Source organism: Triturus cristatus, chromosome 4_2 (genome assembly GCF_964204655.1).
Source record: "Triturus cristatus chromosome 4_2, aTriCri1.1, whole genome shotgun sequence".
In the NCBI taxonomy this organism is placed as follows: domain Eukaryota; kingdom Metazoa; phylum Chordata; class Amphibia; order Caudata; family Salamandridae; genus Triturus; species Triturus cristatus.
Genome location: NC_140586.1, coordinates 85,742,782 through 85,765,478, shown reverse-complemented (window position 1 = coordinate 85,765,478; position 22,697 = coordinate 85,742,782). Strand labels below are relative to the sequence as shown.

The 22,697-nt window shown below is 49.5% G+C and overlaps 1 protein-coding gene across 4 annotated transcripts in view; it reads left to right on the top strand.

The window, feature by feature from the left end:
* DNM2 (dynamin 2) overlaps nt 1–22,697 on the top strand; it is a 752,889-nt gene that overhangs the window by 590,213 nt on the left and 139,979 nt on the right. For all 4 annotated transcript variants that reach the window (XM_085600673.1, XM_085600674.1, XM_085600670.1 and 1 more), the window contains exon 19: nt 14,913–15,167. In XM_085600673.1, the coding sequence (XP_085456799.1) occupies nt 14,913–15,167 (255 nt within the window). The remainder of the gene's footprint in view (nt 1–14,912; nt 15,168–22,697) is intronic.

The window sequence follows — 22,697 nt, the reverse complement described above, 5'->3', positions numbered from 1 at the left end:
GCTGGAACTGATGGCGATCTTCCTTGCACTCAAATCGTTCCGACTTCTGCTTCAAGGGGAATCAGTGCTCATTCAAACGGACAACACCACGAGCATGCACTATCTAAACAAGCAGGTCGATACCAAATCTCTGCTGCTTTCCCAGCTAGCTCAGAAGATCTGGGATTGGGCCATAGTCCATCAGATCACCTTAACAGCAGTCCACCTACCAGGCATTTCCAACATTCTGGCGGATTCTCTCAGCAGGTCCGCGTCATCGACCCACGAGTGGGAGTTGCATCAGCCGACTCTGAACTTCGTCTTCCGCCTCTGGGGTCACCCGGGCTTGGATCTCTTTGCAACTCCACAGAACAGCAAATGCCAGTCTTACACAAGTTGGCTTCCCCACAGCAGGTCGTGCGGGAATGCCCTTTCGATGGACTGGTGCAAAATATTTGCCTACGCTTTTCCGCCAATCCCGCTGGTACCTAGAGTGTTGTGGAAAATGCGGAGACAACCATGCCACATTCTCCTGATTGCTCCCCGGTGGCCTCGGCAGCCCATCCTTCTTCGCCCCCGGCCGGACATTCTCACGATGAACAACAGTCGGATCTGCCATCCGAACCCCAGTTGGCTCAAATTGTTGGCCTGGAACCTGAGCACCTTGAACTTGCTCACTTAAATATTTCGCCTGCCTGCAGAGAGGTTCTTGCCAGGGCGCGGGCGCCTCTACTAACTAAAGTGGAAACGCTTCTGCCATTTGTGTTCGTCTGCTAACATCCACCCAGTGCACGCCTCTCCGGCACAGCTTCTGCCTTTCCTTTTGCAGTTGGCACAGTCAGGACTTTCTCATTCCACTCTAAGTCTTTTTGACAGCTATTTCTCGTTTTTGCCAGGACGGCTCTTCCTCTCTCTATTCGTCTAGAGTGATTCAACAGTTCTTTAAGGGATTGTTCCGGATGTTTCCACCCATTCGGCGTCCCCCGGCCACATGGCAACTTATGAAGGCGCCCTTTGAGCCAATCCACTCAGCAGATTTTAAATTCTTGACCTGGAAGGTTGCCCTCCTGCTTGCTCTGACTTCCTCACGTCGAGTGAGTGACATTCACGCCTTTACAATCCAGCCTCCTTTCCTCCAATTTAAATAGGACTGTTATCCTTCGAACTAACCCAGCTTTCATGCCGAAGGTGCAGTCCGACTTTCATCTTAATGAGCCTGTGATTTTAAAAACCTTTTTTCCTCATCCGCAATCTCCAGCGGAACAGAGTCTGCATTCTTTGGACTTAAAGAGATGCCTCAAATTTTATATTAGCAGAACTGCACCCTTTCGCCAATCTGACCAACTGTTCGTTGCCTATGGACGAACCTGTAAGGGACATTCTGTTACCAAGCCAACAATTGCACGTTGGATTTCTTCAGCGATATCATTCTGCCATCAGAAGGCTGGCAGGCCTCTTCCTTCCGGAGTGAGGGCGCATTCTACAAGGGCGATGTCCTCCTCTACTGCCCTATTCGCTGGTGTGCCAACTCATCAAATCTGCCAGGCAGCTACGTGGTCCAGCAGGCACACTTTCACGAGGCACTACTGCCTGGAGGCGATCAACGAAGCCGATACAGCAGTGGACTAAGCAGTTCTTTGTAATCTTTTCAGATAAGGTGAGCCTCTGTTACTTCCCTCCTCCTTGGGTTATCATCAGTTTTGTGCTTCTGTGATGCTATGTCATTGTATTTCATGCAACTTTGCTACTGCCACTTCAGGCTGCAGAGTACTGCTCACTATTCTATTCAAGCATGTGAATCTATGAAAGACACCCCAATACTGGAGAAGAACAATTGTTACTTACCTGTAAACTGTGGTTCTCCAGTATTGGGGGGGGGGGGAGGGGGGGGGAGGGCATGCACTTCAAAGAGGTCCGAGAGACACGTAGTATCGCCGCTAATAGTTACCTTGATCATGCAAGTTACATGCACATACATGACACGGTCCAAGGCTACACAGTTGAATACACCGGTGACTGGCAGTACAAAAGAGAACACACAGACTGCATGATCTATCTGGGGACTCAGAAAAACCGCATGTGACAATCATCAGAGAGCTGCGTGAACAATTACCTGGTAATCCCCTCAACACAATGCAAACATGCACATACATGACACTGTTCATGTAACCTTCATCTACAGCTGACATTAAATGACCATACATCATGGCCCCCCCCCCCCCCCCCCCATTAAAGCAGTGGGGACCTGCACAAACGTGATGTGCTCTGTGGACCCAAAACCAACTTAACAGTGTTGAAGCCTGTGATTCTTTATCTTTCAAAAACAGCTAATTAATTATTCACAGGGAATGACTCGCTGTGTGCCCTTAAAACTAAACGCCAGTACTGCACTTTGATTCAATAATTTCTTCTGATTGAGTAACAATCCTCAATTCATAAAGACCAATCTTTTAGTCTGGCTTCTTATAAACATTTCTTTTATTTTGATTATTAATCCTAGAATTTTTTAAGTTTTTAAAAAAAATTTTTTATAGGACTTTCTTTAAACAACAATTTAAGTTCACAACAAAATAGAGACTTGAAAGGTATATACAATAACATACAATATATACAAAGACATAAAAAATGTTTTTTTTGTTGAATCTTGTATTGGCGCAGCCTTACTGCGTTGAAGCCAGAACCCTTATTGTTGTCACTTAAAACTAAACGCAGCACAAAGGGGTCAGTCAGCTCCACCTTGCCAACACAGACCGGATACAAAGCCCACTCTGGTGGCCCAAAGGCAACAACCAGGGGTCGCTCCCTGTCATTACTTCCATGCAGCAGCAACCAACTCCCTGGGAATGAAAAGACATGTGCTCTTGGTACCCAAAACCAGCTTGTAATAGTGCATCAAACAAACAAAAACAGAAAGGCCATGACAGGGCCGGCTTTAGCGCTGATGAGTCTTTTTTGGCGCCACACTAATAACCTCTTTCTCCGTAAATACCTTTACTACCACCTTCCAACAGTGCCCCTCATCCCTCCATGGCCCCCCTAGTGACCTCCTCCTCAGATTCCCTCACTGCCTCACGCCACAAGTGTCCCTCATCTCCCCATAGCCCCTCCCCCTCATGACCTCCTCCTTGGACTCCCTCACTGCCACCATCCACCAGTGCCCCTTATCTCTCTGTAGCCTCTCCCCCTCATGACCTCCTCCTCAGACTCCCTCACTACCACCCTCCACCAGTGCTCCTCATCTCACCCTAGCTCCCCCTCCACACCATGACCTCTTCCTCGGATTCCCTCACTGTCACCCAGGGCACAAGTCCTAAAAAAAGAAGTGGGGGGTCGCTGACGTCACAACAGCAAGTGATGTCACGAAAGGTGGCTTGCACCATCAGACTCATTGCCTCCCCTCGCTCACCCCTTAGATGCCATTGCATCAGAGAAGCCAGCGCGTGAGCAGCGTTCTGAATGAGCTCCGATCTCGCCCCAGAGAGGCCAAAGAGTAAATGTGTGGCTCCATTTGCTCCAGTAATCGAGCTCCCGTTAAAATAAATGAGGGGACGCCGTCCACCCGCCTGGTACCCTGACTCGAGCCCTGCAGTCACCCTCCACCAGTGCCCCTCATCGCTCCACAGCCCCTCCAACTACCTCCTCCTCAGATTCCCTCACTGCCACCCTCCACCAGTGGCCCTCATCGCTCCGTAGCCCCTCTCTCATATACATTTGTTGTTTAGCGCTACTCATATCGGTGTAGTGTGTCAGCACTTTACACCACGAACACATTATACAGAGACAATGAATCATACAAGTATGTAAATCAGTCTACAGGGAATGTCACATAAGCCAATGAGGATTACAAGGTGTAGGAATCACATGTCATCCATACTGGTGGGCAGTATATTTTGAGAGGGTTTGGTCTGGGGAAACACAACCTTAAGGATTTAAAAGAGTATTCCATGGGGGTCAGCTTTACTGATAAAAACGTGTCTCTGCCCAAACAAACCTACTCATTTTAGCAACATTAGAATGATGAAAGACTGAGGAAGTTCTAACTATATCACAAAACAAAAAAACTGTACCATTCATGTTTGTATTGTATGCAGCTCTTTGGTGACAGTTCATTGGTCACTGTCCTATGTTAGGATTGTAACTTCTGAACTGCAAGTAACAGGGGGATCTCTGTGACAAAGGCAGTAACCCACTGACCTTCCACACAAAATACAGTTCATCTGCATTTAAAAACTACTAACAGACAAATTATTGCTCTCCAGCGGATCATTAATCACCAGCGTTATTGGGACATTTGTTATTGTCTTATTGTTGTTCTGCTCAGCATCAGCCATGATAATGATAAAAACTGTTTAAATGAAGCGTACACGAAGTACGTGTCCTGTTGGGCCTGCGCATATTTTTAAAACAAAAATAAATAGTCTCACACATTCTCTTACCTACTACTCCATTAGTCAAACTTTGTGTCACAGCCGGATGTCATAAGCATGTGATAAGTCAGGAAAGGTGATTAGGAATAAACAAACTTCTTTTCTCCTGGCTGCATATAAAACGAATTATCCACGCTGCCGCAGCAGACTGCCCCAGGCCACAATTGGGTCCTCACGAGAGTGCGTAGTGGTGAAGCGCGTTACGCGTCACCGCTACGCTCTCATCGCGAGGGCTGGGCAAAAATGTAGCCCAGGGCCGTCATTGGTAGCGCTGGCGCACGCTCTCCTAGATTGACGGCCCTGGAGCAGGCTGGGATGATCGTCATGGTGCGGTGGCAATGATTGCAATGCAGCAGCAGGCACTGGCGCACTCAGCACTTCAACCAGGTAGGTGAGGTGTGCGCAGTGCGCAGCGCGCTGCTTGCCCAGTGCACTCTTTAAAACTGGGCCGCGCGCGCCGTTGCGGCGGACTTTATAATTTATTTAGTGACGCACTGTGTCCCTAAATAAATTATTAAAGGCCGCCGCAGCCGCAACGGGCCACCAGTGCCGAGCGGCCACCCTAAATATAGTGTCGCCGGGGGCGATCCGTGATTTCAACGTATGCAGACGACACTCTACTCTGTTAGAAACCCAGAAAACAACCTTTCGCCGGTCCTCAGAGAAGTAGTGCGCTTCGGGGCATTGTCTGGACAACGAGTTAACTGGTCGTAATCCATAGCCTTCCCACTCACGCCGGCGACCAAGAACTTTGAGATGGAATACCCCCTGCAATGGACTGATGACTCGGTCAGATACCTTGGCATCAAGTTGCATACAGACTCAGAAATAGTGTTTCGCAATAACTATGGTACAGCTGTCACCAAACTAGAGGAAGACATTGAAACATGGATTAGACTACTCCTGTCTCTACTGGGTAGAATCTCCATTATGAAAATGGTGGTGTTGCCTAGGTTCCTATTCTTATTTGTAAATATTCCGATAGTGCTACCTTGCACCTTTTTTGCTAGATTGACAACATTATTAATAAAATTGGCTTGGGCTGGTAAGCAAGCCCGAGTATAGTGGAGAGTGCTTACACTGCCATATCAATTGGGGGGCCTGGGTGCTCCGGACCTTGAGTTGTACTACAGAGCAGCACAGGGAGCGCAGGCGCACTGTTGGATACACGGCGAAGAAGATATACCGTTCCTTAAGCTTGAAAAGTTATTTGCCGATCCCGTTCCGCTTCCAGCAGTTATCATTGAGCCGGTAGATCGCAGGACAGGAATATTAGATTCCCTCAACTCACCACGGCATGCCTGGCACTGCTTATTACAGCAGCAAGCGGGGGCACTGTTATATTCTCCAGAAATGCCAATTGATTGTTTGGTCTGGCTGGATCCCTGTAGAGACGGTAGGGTGCTGCAAGCATTGCAAGCGCTCGCCCTGAACAAAGCAGGAGATTTGTTCTCGGGAGGGGTAGTTAAGAAGTGGGAGGAGGTCGCGGTTACTGCAGAATCCCGCACGGTATTGCAGAGATTCCAGTTCCACAGACTGCGTAGGGCACTACACCAACAACTGGGGGAGGATATGATTGAGCCCCTGGAGATAAAGGAATTGACATATAATCAAAACCAAGTCCCCCTGGAAAATCGTCTCCAATATATATCAGATGGCTATGTCCCACAGGGCCAACCAGTACACGAAGGCCAGGCTTGCCTGGCAACGTGACCTGGACATGCTGATAGATGATGCCATGTGGTATTATTGTTGCAATAACACAAAACGGATATCCTTACACGGTAAACACAGACTTGTACACTTCAAATACATCAATAGAGTGTATTACACGCAGGAGAGGCTACACAGATATGAGCTTAGAGAAGAGGCATTATGTGATAGATGTCATCACCCGCGTGCGGATTTCATGCATCTGGCGTGGCACTGTCCGGGCGTAGCCCGGTACTGGGGAAAGATATTCCTTGAATTAAGTAACATAGTAGAACTGGAGATTCCTCCTGACCCAGTCTTGGCATTGCTGGGCCATTCCAAACCATTACCGAAAGCGATCCGCTGACTAGTGGACATGGGGTTATTAATGACTAAACACAGAGTATCAATGTGCTGGATGAGGGGCCCCCTGCCCACAGTGGTCGCATGATGTACTTTACTGTTATACACAATTGGAGAACTTTAGCGAGTTGCTCCCCCTAGAAATAGACCGAAGAACTTCTGGGGGTTATACACTTCATATGTGAATAATAAAGGTAAGGACTCGACAGCGTCAGCACCGATAGTACCTGAAGTGGGTCCTGACTCTCCAGCCCAGTAATGGGGAAGGATGGGCTCTGCCTTGGGTAGTGGGTGGCCTAGGGGGGTAGGGAAAGGTGACTGGCTGGATAGATGGCATTGACGGTCAGGATGGATGGTTAGAGTTGGTTGAAAAATGGCACTGCTCAGTAGCAGAAGGGATGTTTCAAGTTCCAAGCCTCGTGATAAGATCATAATCCTTCCATAGGCGGGGTTCCCGATAGTGTAGTGTGGTGCTGACATCTCGTTGTTTGTTGTAGGGTAAGAAGAAGGTTGTTTAAACGCAGTTGCGTGGCATACGCGTAGTGCAAGATGTTGACAGTTATAATTGCTTACGGTGATGCTGCTCAGCCTCCAGGATGTGGGCTATAAAGCTGTGTAGTATGCATAATAAGACTGAGCTGACGGCCCCAGGGTTGTAGGCGTATAGCTGTGTATCCCAGTGATGGTTTTCTAATAAAATTTGTAAATTAAAAAAATAAAAATAAATTTTACTTAAAATATTTGAGGAAACTGCTGCAAAAATCTCCAAATAATGGGTAGGGTCAGCCCCGTATTCGTTTTGAATCTGTTTTAGCACTTCAGGCAAAACAGCAATGGATGGTGTACCATTTTGTTTGGGTATATATGGCAACAAAGACTATGCCCCAAGTTGCATAATGTTCTACTAGGGGAACCATACCAAGTGTTAGCCACATTGTGAGAATTCTGTGTTTCTCTTGGGGTCCTGTTCAGTCTGGTTTGTTTTCCCTGGACGAGAAACAAGCATCCTGGGACCGGTTTCAACCTGGCTGATGAGGGGTGTCACCCCGAAACCGGTCCCACGATGCTAGTTTCCGGTCTAGGGAAGAAATGGCTTGGAAGTTCAGGCTGGACTGTTCCCATGAGAGGTACAGGGTCAAGACTGGTTTGCATATAGCTGTGTCTGAACTGGGGTGGCGAAGTGAGCTAAAGAATGATGATGTTTTCAACCCAGATCTGTGGTTGGGGGTGAGTGTCTGAAAAGCTTTAGCGCTCCGTCCATCATCTCCTTGTGTTTGTTTTGTTTGCCCTAAGTTAGCAGGGTATGCCCAGATGTGGGTCCCTTGCTCACTTTGACACTGGATTCAAGCTAGATTAGCTGATGAGGGGGTGTTACCCCAAAACCAGACCCAGGATGCTTATTTCTGATGGATACATCTGCCAGTGGATTCCTCACCTTGTGAATATCCCCTGCGCCAGCAACATTCGGAAACTTTTGTAGCAGTCCACGCCGATGGGGTCGAAGATGACGTCACAGAGACACGGCTCCGCTCGCGACTCCACTGACGTCACCGGCTCCATAAGAAGACCTCCTCGGCGTGATGACGTCAGTTCCCTTTTTTCCGCGCCGACGACGCCAACGGATTTCGGGAATCGTTACTGGTAGCTTTACCTGTTACTTTGTGTTTATTCCGAAGTTTCTCTGTCTTTCTTCGAGAATGTCGGCAAGGAAGTCTGGTTTCAAGCCTTGCCATGAATGTGGCAAACACATGTCCATTACTGACCCGCATGACGACTGCGTTTGGTGTTTGTCATCGGACCACGATGTTGAAGGATGTTCGTGTTGCAGGAAGATGAGCTCAAAGGCTCTTAAGGAAAGAGAGGCAAAGCTCTTTATCGCCCGGATGAAGAGAAAGGAGAAAAGAGGTAGAAGAAGATCCAGGTCGAGGTTGAGGTCGGCTTCCAAGTCGACGTCGGGACATGCTTCAAAGAGCAAGAAGCATAAGAAGAAAAGGAGGCATTCGTCTCATCACAAGGCCTCGACGTCGAAGTCTAAATCACCTGCTCGGCGTCGAAGGGAGTCAGTGTCTCCTTCTCCTGTTCCGGCTTCGCCTCCCGTTCCATCTTCTCCTGTGTTTTCTCCGGCTCCGGCTGGTTCGCCGGTGCCGGCGTCCTCTCCGGCGCCGATGGCTTCTCCAGGTCCTGCAGGTCCTTCGGCTCCGTCTCCGACTCCGGCCCAGGAGGAGGATGATCAGGCTCCGGGTGAGTCTGTGACGCCGCAAGTTCCACCGTCGGCGCCGGCAGGCCCGAGTCCGGTGTTACCTGACCAGTATCCGGCTTTCCCTAATCCAGGTCAGGACCCCTCGCAGTATCTCAATGCGATGTATGGGGTGTTCTCACGGGCCATGTATTCCTCTGGTGCACCTATGGGTCCGATGGGTCCGATGGCTTTTAATCTGGGAGTGCCGCAGGTTTATCCTCAAGCACCGTTTATGCCTTTCTTCCCAGCGACGCCGTCTTGGCAGATGCCGGCGCCGAAAACATCGACGCCGCTTCCCTCTTCACCGGCGCCGGCTCGACCTCGTTCGACGCCGGCTGCTCCAGCTGATCCGCGTTCGACGCCTCTGCCGGCGCCGTCGGATTCGATCACGGCGCCGCCGCAGGTGCGGATCCGTTCCAGGAGGGAGGCGCAGAGAGTGCTGGAGGAGAGGAGCTATCTTATGGATGAGGCTGAAGAGGGGGAATTGGTCGAATCCGATGAGGTGTTTGACGAGTTGAAGGAGGCAAGTGGGTTGGATTTGTCTCCGGAGTGGGAGATCACTCCTCCTTCAGATGAACCTTCAAAAGACGCAGCTCCTTATCATGCTGTAATCAGAAAGGCTGCAGAGTTGTTGGACCTTCAATTGCCATCTGTTGAGTTCAAGTCCAATATCTTGACTGAGGTGTTGCACTCTCCAACTGCGGTGTCAGAGCCGCTGTTGCCTTTTAATGAAGCTATATTGGAGCCTGTGTTGGATGTGTGGCGCAAGCCTTTTTCAGCTCCTGCGGTGTCCAAGGTGGTTGCAAGGAGATATAGGGTGGCTCCGGGGGATCCTGAGTTTTTGTCATCACACCCTTCACCTGAAAGTCTGGTCGTTCAGGCTGCTTGTTCTGGACGTTCAAAAGGTGCGTTTCCTCAGGTCCCAGGGGACAGAGAGGCCAAGAAGGTGGACCAATCAGCCAAGAAAGTCTTTTCTTCAGCCAGTATGGCATTAAAGTCTTCTAATGCGACTTGTTTATTGGGGCGCTATATCCATGCGCTTATGGATTCAGCTAAAAAGTTGGCACCGAAGCTGTCGGAGGTGGATAGGGCAGGCTTCAGTGAAGTACTGTCGGATGCCCAGGCGGCTGCTCGCCAGGTTATACAGAGTGGCTTGGATACAGCAGACTCAGTTGCCAGGGTCATGGGGTCTTCAGTTGCCACCAGGAGGGGTGCATGGCTTAAGTCCTCCGAATTTTCTTCGGATGTCCAGTCGACCTTGTTGGACTTACCTTTTGATGGGTCTGGTCTGTTCGGGAAGAAGGCTGATGCAGCTCTCGAGCGCTTCAAAGAGAGTAAGGCTACGGCTAGGTCGTTGGGCCTTCAATCCCAGCCGAGAGGTACTTTCAAAAGGTACAGAGGTTTTGGAAGGGCGAGTTTTCGTTCTTATAGACCAGCCCAGCAGCAGCAGCAGCAGCAGCAGCAAAGCTCCAAGGGATATAGAGGAAGACTTAGAGGTCGCTCACGTGGCCGTCAACTCTCCTCCTCCTCTTCCTCTTCCTCTGCCCCTCCCACCACTGCAAAACAGCCCTAGATTCGACATTCCGGATCATGCTGGTCCTGTGGGGGGCCGGCTTACCCATTTTCTACAAGATTGGGAATCGGTTACTATAGACCTTTGGGTTCTGGATCTTGTAGAAAATGGGTACGCCCTTCCCTTTCGGGAATTCCCTCCAGTTTACCCTCCTTGCCAAGGTGCTTGCTCGGAGGACCACCGTCTTCTCCTGCAGGAAGAAGTCCTGAAGTTGTTTCAGAAAGGGGCGATAGAGGTGGTTCCGGAGCAGGAGAGGGGTCAGGGATGCTACTCCCGGTATTTTCTGATCCCGAAGAAGGACGGCAGATTGCGTCCGATACTAGACCTCAGAATCCTGAACTTTTACCTGAAACAGGAGAAGTTCAAGATGCTCACCCTTGCGCAGGTTCTTCAGGCGCTGAATCAGGAGGACTGGATGGTGTCGCTCGACTTACAGGATGCGTATTTTCACATCCCCATCCTGAAGTCGCACAGGAAGTATCTCCGTTTCACGGTAGGATCGCAACATTATCAGTTTGCGGTTCTCCCGTTTGGTCTTACTTCGGCACCTCGAGTCTTCACAAAGGTGATGGCAGTGGTGGCAGCCCATCTCAGAAGATCGGGAATTTCGGTTTTCCCTTATTTGGACGACTGGCTGATCAAGGCGGAGTCGTCGGAGAAGGTGCTGTGTCATCTGCAGGATACAACTCGGCTGTTGTACAGATTGGGTTTTTCGATCAACGTGCCCAAATCTCACCTGGTGCCCTCTCAGCGCAACCTGTTCATAGGTGCGGTACTGGACACTACTGTGTGTCGAGCATTCCCTCCTCCTCAAAGGATTCTCGACATACAGGAAATGATTCCTTTGTTTTTCAGCGGAGCGGTTGTTCCAGTTCTGAAGGTCCTTCGCCTGCTCGGTCTGTTCGCTTCCTGCATACTGTTGGTCAACCATGCACGCTGGCACATGAGGGCGCTCCAGTGGTGCCTCCGCAAGCAGTGGTATCAGCACAAAGGGGATCTCAGGGAGTCTGTGAGGATCTCCAGAGAAGCTGCAGCGGATCTATCTTGGTGGAGCGTGGAGGGCAATCTGTCTCAAGGAAGGCCCTTTCATCTACCTCCATCGGTGACCACAGTGATAACGGATGCATCCACCTTAGGGTGGGGTGCGCATCTGGGGGATCTGGAGATCAAGGGTCTTTGGTCTCCAGAGGAAAGGTTGCTTCACATCAACCTTCTGGAGTTACGGGCGATACGCTTGGCGCTCAAGGCCTTCCTCCCTTCCCTTCGCGGTCAGTCTGTTCAGGTTCTGACGGACAACACTACCGCGATGTGGTATATAAACAAGCAGGGAGGAGTGGGGTCTCTTTGTCTATGCAGAGAGGCCCTGCGTTTATGGTCCTGGGCTCAGGACCATCGGATTTGTCTGATGGCGAATCATCTGGCCGGGGTGCTGAACGTACGTGCGGACAGTCTCAGTCGGCAGTTCTCTGCCGACCACGAGTGGAGGCTCCATCCGGAGGTAGTTCGTCACGTCTTTCGGACGTGGGGAACTCCTCGGGTGGATCTGTTTGCCACTTTCGAGAACGCGCACTGCCTGTCATTCTGCTGTCTCCAGTATCCGATGCAGGGGGCGTTGGGAGACGCGTTTCAGTTGAGTTGGGGCTCACGACTCCTTTACGCGTTTCCTCCCATACCCTTGATTCCTCGGGTTCTGAGGAAGGTTCGCCAAGACCGGGCCCAAGTTATATTGATCGCCCCGGATTGGCCAAGAAGGGTGTGGTACACAGATCTTCTCCACCTCTCCTCGTGCCCTCCGCTCCGTCTCCCTCTGAGGGCAGACCTCCTCTCGCAGTCGGAGGGGCAGGTTCTACACCCCCACCTCCAGAGCTTACACCTTCATGCCTGGAGATTGAACGGGGCAACCTGAATTCTTTCTCTCTCCCGCCAGATGTGGTGGATGTTATTTTATCGGCCAGGCGACACTCCACCAAATCCATATACTCCTATAGGTGGTCTAAGTTCGTTCTCTGGTGTGGAGAGAGGTCGATTGATCCCTTGAAGGCTCGTTTGTCTAACATTCTGCAGTTTGCTCTTTCTCTTGCCCAGCAAGGCTTTGCTGTGGCCACTGTTAAGGGATATTTATCGGCTTTGTCGGCTTTCCTATGCCTGCCGGATCAGCCGTCCTTGTTTAAATCACCTATTGTGCTTAGGTTTCTCAAGGGCCTTACGAATAAATTTCCTCCTACTCCCTTTATTGTACCTCAGTGGGACTTAAACCTTGTACTGACTTATCTTATGGGTTCTCCTTTCGAGCCCTTACATAAGTGTCCCTTGAGACTGTTGTCTTTTAAGACGGTTTTCCTCGTTGCAATCACCTCGGCAAGGAGAGTAAGTGAGCTTCAAGCTCTTAGTTCAAAACCCCCATTCTTGACTGTGCATGCTGAACGAATGGTTCTCCGGACCAGGGCTGCGTTTTTGCCTAAGGTGGTAACTCCCTTCCATCTGGGGCAGTCCATTACCCTTCCTACCTTTTATCCTCCCCCTCACCCTTCCAAGGAGGAGGAGAGACTTCACCGCTTGGACCCTAAGAGGGCGGTGAGCTTTTACCTGGACAGGACTAAGGACTACAGGATTGATGACCAGCTCTTTGTGGGCTTTGCTGGCTGCAGAAAGGGTCGTGCGGTGCACAAGCGCACCCTTTCAAGATGGATTGTGCTATGCATCAAGATCTGCTACTCCCTAGCTGGTAAGGAGCCTCCGGAGGGTTTAAGAGCTCATTCCACTAGGGCAAAGTCTTCTACCTCTGCTTTGTCTAGGGGTGTTCCTGTGGAGGACATTTGTAGGGCGGCAACTTGGGCCTCCCTTCACACCTTTGCAAAACATTATTGTTTAGACTCTGAGGTGAGGAGGGACGGACATTTTGCCCGTTCCGTCCTTCAGGATTTTCTGGTATAGGGGGATGGACACCCTCCTCCGGGAGTGGGGACTGCTGTGGAATCTATTCACAAGGTGAGGAATCCACTGGCAGATGTATCCATCAGAAGAACAAGTTACTTACCTTCGGTAACGCTTTTTCTGGTGGATACAGTATCTGCCTGTGGATTCCTCACTGACCCACCCGCCTCCCCGTTGTCCATCCTTCTATTCCAGTGACTCTATGACGGTAATTCTATTGATGATTTCAAATGTATTTATGACTGTCAAGGACATTGGGTTATTTCTAGTGCTTTGATGTTTCTTTTCCACACTGTGTGTGTTGATATGCATATTGTGTACTGTGTATGCTGTTTATGTACATATTGCTGTCAGTCCGTCCGTGTGCCTCGAAGGCACGGAAAAAAGGGGCGGAACTGACGTCATCACGCCGAGGAGGTCTTCTTATGGAGCCGGTGACGTCAGTGGAGTCGCGAGCGGAGCCGTGTCTCTGTGACGTCATCTTCGACCCCATCGGCGTGGACTGCTACAAAAGTTTCCGAATGTTGCTGGCGCAGGGGATATTCACAAGGTGAGGAATCCACAGGCAGATACTGTATCCACCAGAAAAAGCGTTACCGAAGGTAAGTAACTTGTTCTTCCGGTCCAGGGAAGACATGGCTTGGCAGTTCAGGTTGGACTGTTTCCATGAGGCACAGGGTCAAGACTGATTTGCAAATGGCTGTGTCTGAACTGGAGTGGCAAAGTGAGCTAAAGAATGATGATGGATTCAAATCAGATCTGTGACTGGGGGTGAGTGTCTGAAAAGTTTCAGCGCTCTGTCCATCATCTCCTTGTGTTTGCTTTAATCTGTTATAATGACCCATCTACATACTCGTTGATAAAAATACATGCAACATGAGTTTTTTTTTATGGAGGGATTTTAATCCGATGTTCAGGGCAGTCATATGCTAGAGCATTGCTTTTTCCTTGTGTAGATTAGGTTGATCTGCAGGGATCTTTCACCAGAGCCTTGTTCATTGTTGAACCTAGTGCACTTGAGCACGTGCATCTGACAGTCGTAACCTCCATACAAATGGTTCACTGGGTCTTTGGGGCAAGGCGTCATCTGTTTCCTGTACCTTTGAAATTATATATCCATGGTTCTGTCGCATACACATCCTGCCCGGTTGTCTCAAACTAAAATGTGAGGCAAGGTGGTAGAATATGGAATCCTCAGTGTAGTGCCACACACATTAAATCCTCCCTAATGTTGCATAAAGGTCACAGATTTTGTACTATGGTTAACGTTTGCCTTTCAAGGATATAGATTCCATATAGAAGTATAACATTGTCTTCTTTATGCTCCAGCCTGGATTACAAAGGTTGGGAAATGTTCACGGTCAATTTTGCAGCAATGTACCGCGTTAATATTTCTTGACTCTTCTTCAAGAACGGGTATGAACTGTAAAGTTGTATATCTAGAGATGATTGCATGCTGTATGAAAGCTAGTTGCATGTAACAGTCATTCTCCAGCTTGGGATTGTTACCTAGATTCTAAGGTTTTAAACTTCATTGTCTGAGGATGACATATCTTGCATCTGGAGAAAGGGAGGTACAAGTTCTAAGAATATAATTTAAGGAAGGTGCCTATGCTGGGAAAAGTTTGCAGAAATGAAACTAATTGCTACTTCTTAAACCAGAATTGTGTGACCTCTTTTTTTAAATTTCCCTTTATTTTTGCAGCCCAACACCTCAGAGAAGACCTGTATCCACAGTGCTTCCACCGGGCAGACCGCCAGCAGTCAGAGGTCCTACTCCTGGACCACCACTGATTCCAGTTCCTGTTGGTGGATCAGCATTCGTGGCCCCTCCCATTCCATCACGCCCTGGAGGTCAGGGCCCCTTCAGCACAGCTAACCAGGATCCCTTCGCTGCACCCCCTCAGATTCCTAACCGGCCAGCACGCATACCACCTGGTATTCCTCCTGGTGTGCCTAGGTAAGTGTTCCTCCATCTTTGAACTCCTTGCTGTGAGAATGCACAAACTAACATGCATGTCCCAAAGGTAGGCATGCAGATTCGTCCCCTCGTCCTATTGCCGTTATTTTTTTTCCATATCAAGTCACCTTCTGTGGTGTGAGCACCTGCCTGTGTTTATGGTGTGTGTGTGCACACATGAAAACTGCTAGAGTGCTCCCAGCTTCTCTCTTTTCTATTCCCACTGCGGTCTTGAAACACATCAATGCCTTTTCAGTAAAAAGGGAGGAACATGTGTTGGCAGTTTAACACGAGGCTACATTCCCATCAAGCATCCGATAACTAACCATGCCTTGAGGCCAAATTTCAAGCTCATGTTGCAGTTGAAATCACTGAATCCAGTGAATGTTTTAAAGACAGCCATGCAGTATGATCGTATAATGTCACCATTCTCTTCTCTTGACTTCGTAAGCAACCAGCTTGCTGAACACAAATTGATTTATAGCGTTCTTCAGCTAGTCGAAAAAAAACCTATGTAAGTTAAAAAGGATTTTCTATGGTTCCTATTGGTTGAAATTGATTATTTACATTTTATCGACACATTGTTTATTAATACGCACAGTGAACAGAATACCCCTGACGAAGGGACCTTGTGTCCCGAAATGCATTGGGTTTTGGTGCTAATTTTTTGGCACACAAAGAATATGTAATGTGGATAATCGACAATGTGAATTATTTGTTTTTCCAAAAGAAAAGATTTATGGTGCCTCCAAACCACGACTTTCTGCTGCCCCTGCTCTTACCTGGGGTCTGGGCGTCACTGCCTCCGAGTGCCCTGCTGCTGCTCAGTCCTTTCCCCCCCTCCCGCCGCCGCGTGTGAAATCTTCGTGGCCGCAGCGTGGAGGGTGGGCATTCAAAGACTACATTACCCAGGATCCCCGGGCCCACCTCGGCAACCAGCGTCATCAGATTAGCGCCCGGAGGCGCTTAAAAATCGTCAGTACACCCGGTGGAGCGGGTGCCTCCAAACCACGACTTTCTGCTGCCCCTGCTCTTACCTGGGGTCTGGGCGTCACTGCCTCCGAGTGCCTTGCTGCTGCTCAGTCCTTTCCCCCCCTCCCGCCGCCGCGTGTGAAATCTTCGTGGCCGCAGCGTGGAGGGTGGGCATTCAAAGACTACATTACCCAGGATCCCCGGGCCCACCTCGGCAACCAGCGTCATCAGATTAGCGCCCGGAGGCGCTTAAAAATCGTCAGTACACCCGGTGGAGCGGGTGCCTCCAAACCACGACTTTCTGCTGCCCCTGCTCTTACCTGGGGTCTGGGCGTCACTGCCTCCGAGTGCCCTGCTGCTGCTCAGTCCTTTCCCCCCCTCCCGCCGCCGCGTGTGAAATCTTCGTGGCCGCAGCGTGGAGGGTGGGCATTCAAAGACTACATTACCCAGGATCCCCGGGCCCACCTCGGCAACCAGCGTCATCAGATTAGCGCCCGGAGGCGCTTAAAAATCGTCAGTACACCCGGTGGAGCGGGTGCCTCCAAACCACGACTTTCTGCTGCCCCTGCTCTTACCTGGGGTCTGGGCGTCACTGCCTCCGAGTGCCCTGCTGCTGCTCAGTCCTTTCCCCCCCTCCCGCCGCCGCGTGTGAAATCTTCGTGGCCGCAGCGTGGAGGGTGGGCATTCAAAGACTACATTACCCAGGATCCCCGGGCCCACCTCGGCAACCAGCGTCATCAGATTAGCGCCCGGAGGCGCTTAAAAATCGTCAGTACACCCGGTGGAGCGGGTGCCTCCAAACCACGACTTTCTGCTGCCCCTGCTCTTACCTGGGGTCTGGGCGTCACTGCCTCCGAGTGCCTTGCTGCTGCTCAGTCCTTTCCCCCCCTCCCGCCGCCGCGTGTGAAATCTTCGTGGCCGCAGCGTGGAGGGTGGGCATTCAAAGACTACATTACCCAGGATCCCCGGGCCCACCTCGGCAACCAGCGTCATCAGATTAGCGCCCGGAGGCGCTTAAAAATCGTCAGTACACCCGGTGGAGCGGGTGCCTCCAAACCACGACTTTCTGCTGCCCCTGCTCTTACCTGGGGTCTGGGCGTCACTGCCTCCGAGTGCCCTGCTGCTGCTCAGTCCTTTCCCCCCCTCCCGCCGCCGCGTGTGAAATCTTCGTGGCCGCAGCGTGGAGGGTGGGCATTCAAAGACTACATTACCCAGGATCCCCGGGCCCACCTCGGCAACCAGCGTCATCAGATTAGCGCCCGGAGGCGCTTAAAAATCGTCAGTACACCCGGTGGAGCGGGTGCCTCCAAACCACGACTTTCTGCTGCCCCTGCTCTTACCTGGGGTCTGGGCGTCACTGCCTCCGAGTGCCCTGCTGCTGCTCAGTCCTTTCCCCCCCTCCCGCCGCCGCGTGTGAAATCTTCGTGGCCGCAGCGTGGAGGGTGGGCATTCAAAGACTACATTACCCAGGATCCCCGGGCCCACCTCGGCAACCAGCGTCATCAGATTAGCGCCCGGAGGCGCTTAAAAATCGTCAGTACACCCGGTGGAGCGGGTGCCTCCAAACCACGACTTTCTGCTGCCCCTGCTCTTACCTGGGGTCTGGGCGTCACTGCCTCCGAGTGCCCTGCTGCTGCTCAGTCCTTTCCCCCCCTCCCGCCGCCGCGTGTGAAATCTTCGTGGCCGCAGCGTGGAGGGTGGGCATTCAAAGACTACATTACCCAGGATCCCCGGGCCCACCTCGGCAACCAGCGTCATCAGATTAGCGCCCGGAGGCGCTTAAAAATTGTCAGCACACCCCGCGTCGCGGGACGCGCGCGGGCGGCGCCGGGCTGAGCCCGGGCAGAGGGCGGGCCGTCTGTGGCCGTCCGGGGTCGAACTGGGTCGGGTCGGCCTGGTCCTCAACAAGGTGTCCCCGGTTCATCAAGGTCTGTATATTTATCATCAACTCTAACTGCCATGGGTAAAAGGAAAACCCCCGAGGGAGATTCGGACTCTTCACGTTCCCTGCCTGTGAACCCTAAGATAAGGAAATCAAGAGCAAAGAAAGCTCGCCAACATGCAGCCAGTAACTGTGTAATAGACCGTATCGAGGTTATTGTTGACGAATGTGGGGAAATACTTAACGCCACCCCTTTGCAGGCTATTGGTGCTATTGGTGGTAGAAATGTGTCTACTAAAAGTAGTGTTATAGTCCCGGACATGTTCCTCTCGAAAAAGGGTGGGGAAGAACAATCAAGTGGGGTAAGGGGCAAAGCTGTGGTTTCTATCACCCCCACAGCATCAACGGATGCGAGCCAAGTTCACTATGATAAATCCCCTTCTGACTTCAATTGTCTACCGGGTATAGCTTGTAGCAACAGGTTTTCCATTCTGAGTGAAGTTGATATTGAAGCTAGCTGTCCAGCCCTGCTTTCTCCAGCAAGCTTGGATACAAATACAGGTCCACTTTTACCACAAGATAGTCCTATCATTAACCTGCCTGAGGAATTCATGGGGACTGAATCCTCTAAACATGATATAAAATCTCTGCTGGTTCTAGTGAAAAATCTGCATTCCCTGATTGAGACTATGCAACTTAAGATTGATACACTATCATCCGCTGTCATGAAGTTGGGGGAATCTAAGCCGGCTACCGATACTCACTTTAAGCTAAACTCTGTTAATTCGGAGAGGGGTTTGGTAAAGGCCTCTATAGAGGTGTCTGATGGGCCGTCAGTAACATCTAATGTTAATACCAAGAAACTGCCCCATGTTTCTCACCCCGGGAATATCCAGTCTCGTCTCTTAGCTATATCAAAGGCTAATTCTGCCGCTGCTTGCACCCCACCTTTTGTTAGACATCCTATTAGAGTCTCTCCTGGTATGCCTCAGGCATTACCACGCGCTGAAAGATCTTCTCTTACTAATGAGAGAACAGGAACCACTTCTAGAGGTAATCTCTACCATCAAACTCATAGACATGGGCCACGCAGTCGCACTTTTCACCCACGAAAGGTCCTTATGGTAAATGTTCCAAAACTGTCCTCTGGGTCCCAATTTGAATGTAGTGAATCTCTGGTTAACAAGGTCATACACTGGCTCAGGCATGTAAGGGGTTGCTGCTCTGTAATCAGAGCTGACATAGAGGGAGCTAGAAGGATTTCTCAGAATGGTAATAGGATGGACCTTATAGAGGTCACTTTCTACGATCCCATTTTAGCAGATAACCTCATTAACCTAGAATTTAGAAGTTGTCCTCCTGACCATTCTTCAATCCAAATCAAGTCCTCCCCTATACAAACTTCTTGCTCAGGTGATGTTTGGCTACAGCCCCTGGGAGAGTCCGGCCTTGAATCAAATGATTGACTTTGTAATGAAGCTAGGCTAGTGGTTTCCCCTGCCTCCCCTTTTTTGCCTAACAAAACCCTTAACTCCGGTGCCCAGGCTAGTAGGGATAACCAACATGCTTCCAAAGTTCATGTAAGGATGACTCCATCGAGCAGCATCCCAGAGATTAACAAAGTCCCTGCTATTGGTAAACTGGATAGTCTGGTTATGCATTGTTCTCTTGTAAATCCGATAGAGAACACCCTATTGAATGGTGCCCTGGAATGTATTCAAGATGACAGTGTAACCATCTCTGAGTATGGCACACTTCTGTCCTGGAATATCGCAGGACTGAAATCTAAGTTGAACGATCCTAACTGGGTACGATTTATCAATTCTTATGACATTTGCTTATTCCAAGAGACCTGGCTACTGGAGGCTCAGTTTGTAGCGGGTTTTTTGAATTTTAATGTCTTGGCCGTTAAGGGCAAAAAGGGGCGTCCTTCAGGTGGTCTCACCACCTGGATTAGACAGGACCTAGGTATTATCGTCAAGGAGCTTTCCACCTCTCACCCAGATATCCAGCTACTTAAGCTCAAGTTTAGAAACGGCAAATCGCTGGATATCTACAATGTCTATGCTAGAAGTACTGGGGGCAAGAAATCCGATATTATAGCACGTTTGGAGGAACTCTTGCTTCTTTATTCCCACCACTCACATGTTATTGTAGGTGGTGATTTTAACGTAACCTTTGAACCCCTTTCTGGTATTGATTGGAGTATCTCGGCTGCAGAGGATGGCTTATGGGGTGTCCCATGTTTAGATCTTGAACCTGTCACTCGTTGGTCTGAACTGGCAATCCAGATCAACGCCCTTTGCTTAAGCAAGGGGCTTCGTGCAACTAACGGAAGGACTGAACAGGATAAATCTGGATCTATTACCTTCAAGAGTGGTTCCCGCACAAGCAGGATAGATTACATCCTTATATCTTTAGATTTATGGGAACCCCTGAAGGGCATGGAAGTTATAGCCAGATTGGAGAGTGATCATAATCCTCTCTCTCTGACTATCTCGTTTTGGGTGTCTCCAACTACTCATAATAATCTTTCTCCCCAGGTCCTTCAAGACGTGATTATTTCTAATGATATGCGTCACGTAAAGTGGGCAAAGGTTGCTCAAAGCCAAGAAAGCTTAACTCATATTTTTAATAGATTAGTGCTTGCCACTCAGGATATGGGGGCCGTACTCAACCAGTGCCCATCGGCAACTCATTGTAATCTGGGAACTTCGATCCATGAATCCTTCTTCGCAGAACTTAAAGATATTTTTATTAGACCCACCAAAAAAACTAAACCTAATTTCGACTTCTCATTACGTTGGTATTCTACCGATTGCAGAGAAGCTCGTGCTAATCTGGGCACCGCATTGAAATCAGGCGACATCTCCCTAGTTCGTCCCGCTAGGTATGCATATAAGCAAGCCATCTATAAAGCTAAGAGAGCATGGGACTTCCAAAGATGGCAGGAACTTAGGGAAGCAGGTGCCCATAAAGACATGAGACAATTCTGGTCAGTTTTTAAATGGGGGGCTGGCGGTAACCCTGATAAACCACAAAACTGGGTTACACAAGATGATTGGGTCAAGCATTTTGAATCTTTATATGCAATTGATGAAAACATATGCCCATCTCTAAGTTATCAATATACTTTTTACAATGAAGATGCCTTTAGTTTGGGTGATGTTGTTACTGCCCTTAAGTCATTGGTTCCTGGGAGGGCTCCTGGGATGGATGGAGTCCCTGCTGATATTTTCTCCTGTAATAGTGAGTCATGGGGTAACTACATTTTAACTTTAGCCAATTTGATTGCTAGAGGCGCTCCTATCCCGACATCCTGGAAGGGAGCTGAAATTATTCCAGTGTTCAAGAAGGGGGACAAGTCTCTCCCCGCTAACTACCGTCCTATCAGCCTGATAGATACCACACAAAAGATCTTAGGCAGGCTGATCTTGAACAAAGTGTTGGATTGGGCCCTAGATAATGCAATCCTTTCTCATCTACAAGCTGGCTTCAGAGCAAGAATAAGCACCATAGATCAGGTGCTGCATTTTGCTATGCTTTACTGGAAGGTTGTCTTTTTGGGGGGTGGCAGCCTGTATGCAGCTTTTATTGATCTTAGGGCAGCCTTTGACCTAGTCCCTCGGCAAACCCTATGGGCTGTCTTAGACAATCTAGGGATGCCAGCTGTTCTGGTTTCCCTAATTGCTAGACTCCATTTAGACAACTTTGCGCAGATCAGATGGGGTGGTGTTGGACAAGTGACCAGGCAGTTCCCAATCCAAAAGGGGGTCAGGCAGGGCTGCGTCCTTGCACCAACCTTATTTTCTCTATACATTAATGACATAGCAAAACTATTAATAGATGCGAAAGTGGATGCCCCTTCTCTGGCAGGTGCTAAAATTCCTATCTTAATGTTTGCCGACGATTGCCTCATAATTTCCAAAACCCCGAGTGGCCTACAGAGGTCCTTAAGTTTGTTTGAGGAGTTCTGTTTAGCCCGTGGGCTTGAAATTAATGTCTTAAAGTCTAAATTTATGTCTTTTAATCAACCAAAATCTTTTAAATGCAAGATATTTATGAATAGTCTGCTACTGGACCAGGTCCAAGATTTTACCTATCTGGGCATTTGTATTCAGCATGACTTGAGCTGGAAAAAGCAGGTTAACTTGGCATCTCTTAAGCACTCTCAACTCTCTGGTGCTTTAAGTAAAGAACATGCCAAATCTTTGACCAAACCCATTGATCCTGCTCTTCGGGTCTATGATGCAAAAGCGGTTGGAGCTGCACTTTATGGAGTTGAATTGTGGGGATTTGAAAATTTACATAAGCTATCTTCCTCTGAGAATAATTTCCTTCGAAATTTAACAAGTCTACCACAGAGCACTCCCCTTTGCCCATTATTCTATGACCTTGGTATGAGACCGATAGCATTAATTGCCTCATTCCGCCCTATTCTATACTGGAGGCGGCTATGGGTTACCCCCGAACTTAGGCTTTTTGCTCTTGGCCTCATGGACATTATTAAACTGGACATTAGTCGAAAGGTCAAGTGGCTCCGTAGGATCTATGAGTCACTTCGGGACCTGGGCCTAAAAAATCTGTGGGAGGATCCTCAAAATGCTTGTTTCCCCACCAAACAAGTCTTGAAGGCCTTGTACTGGGAAATGGTAGCATCCAAAGTTTTCAGATCA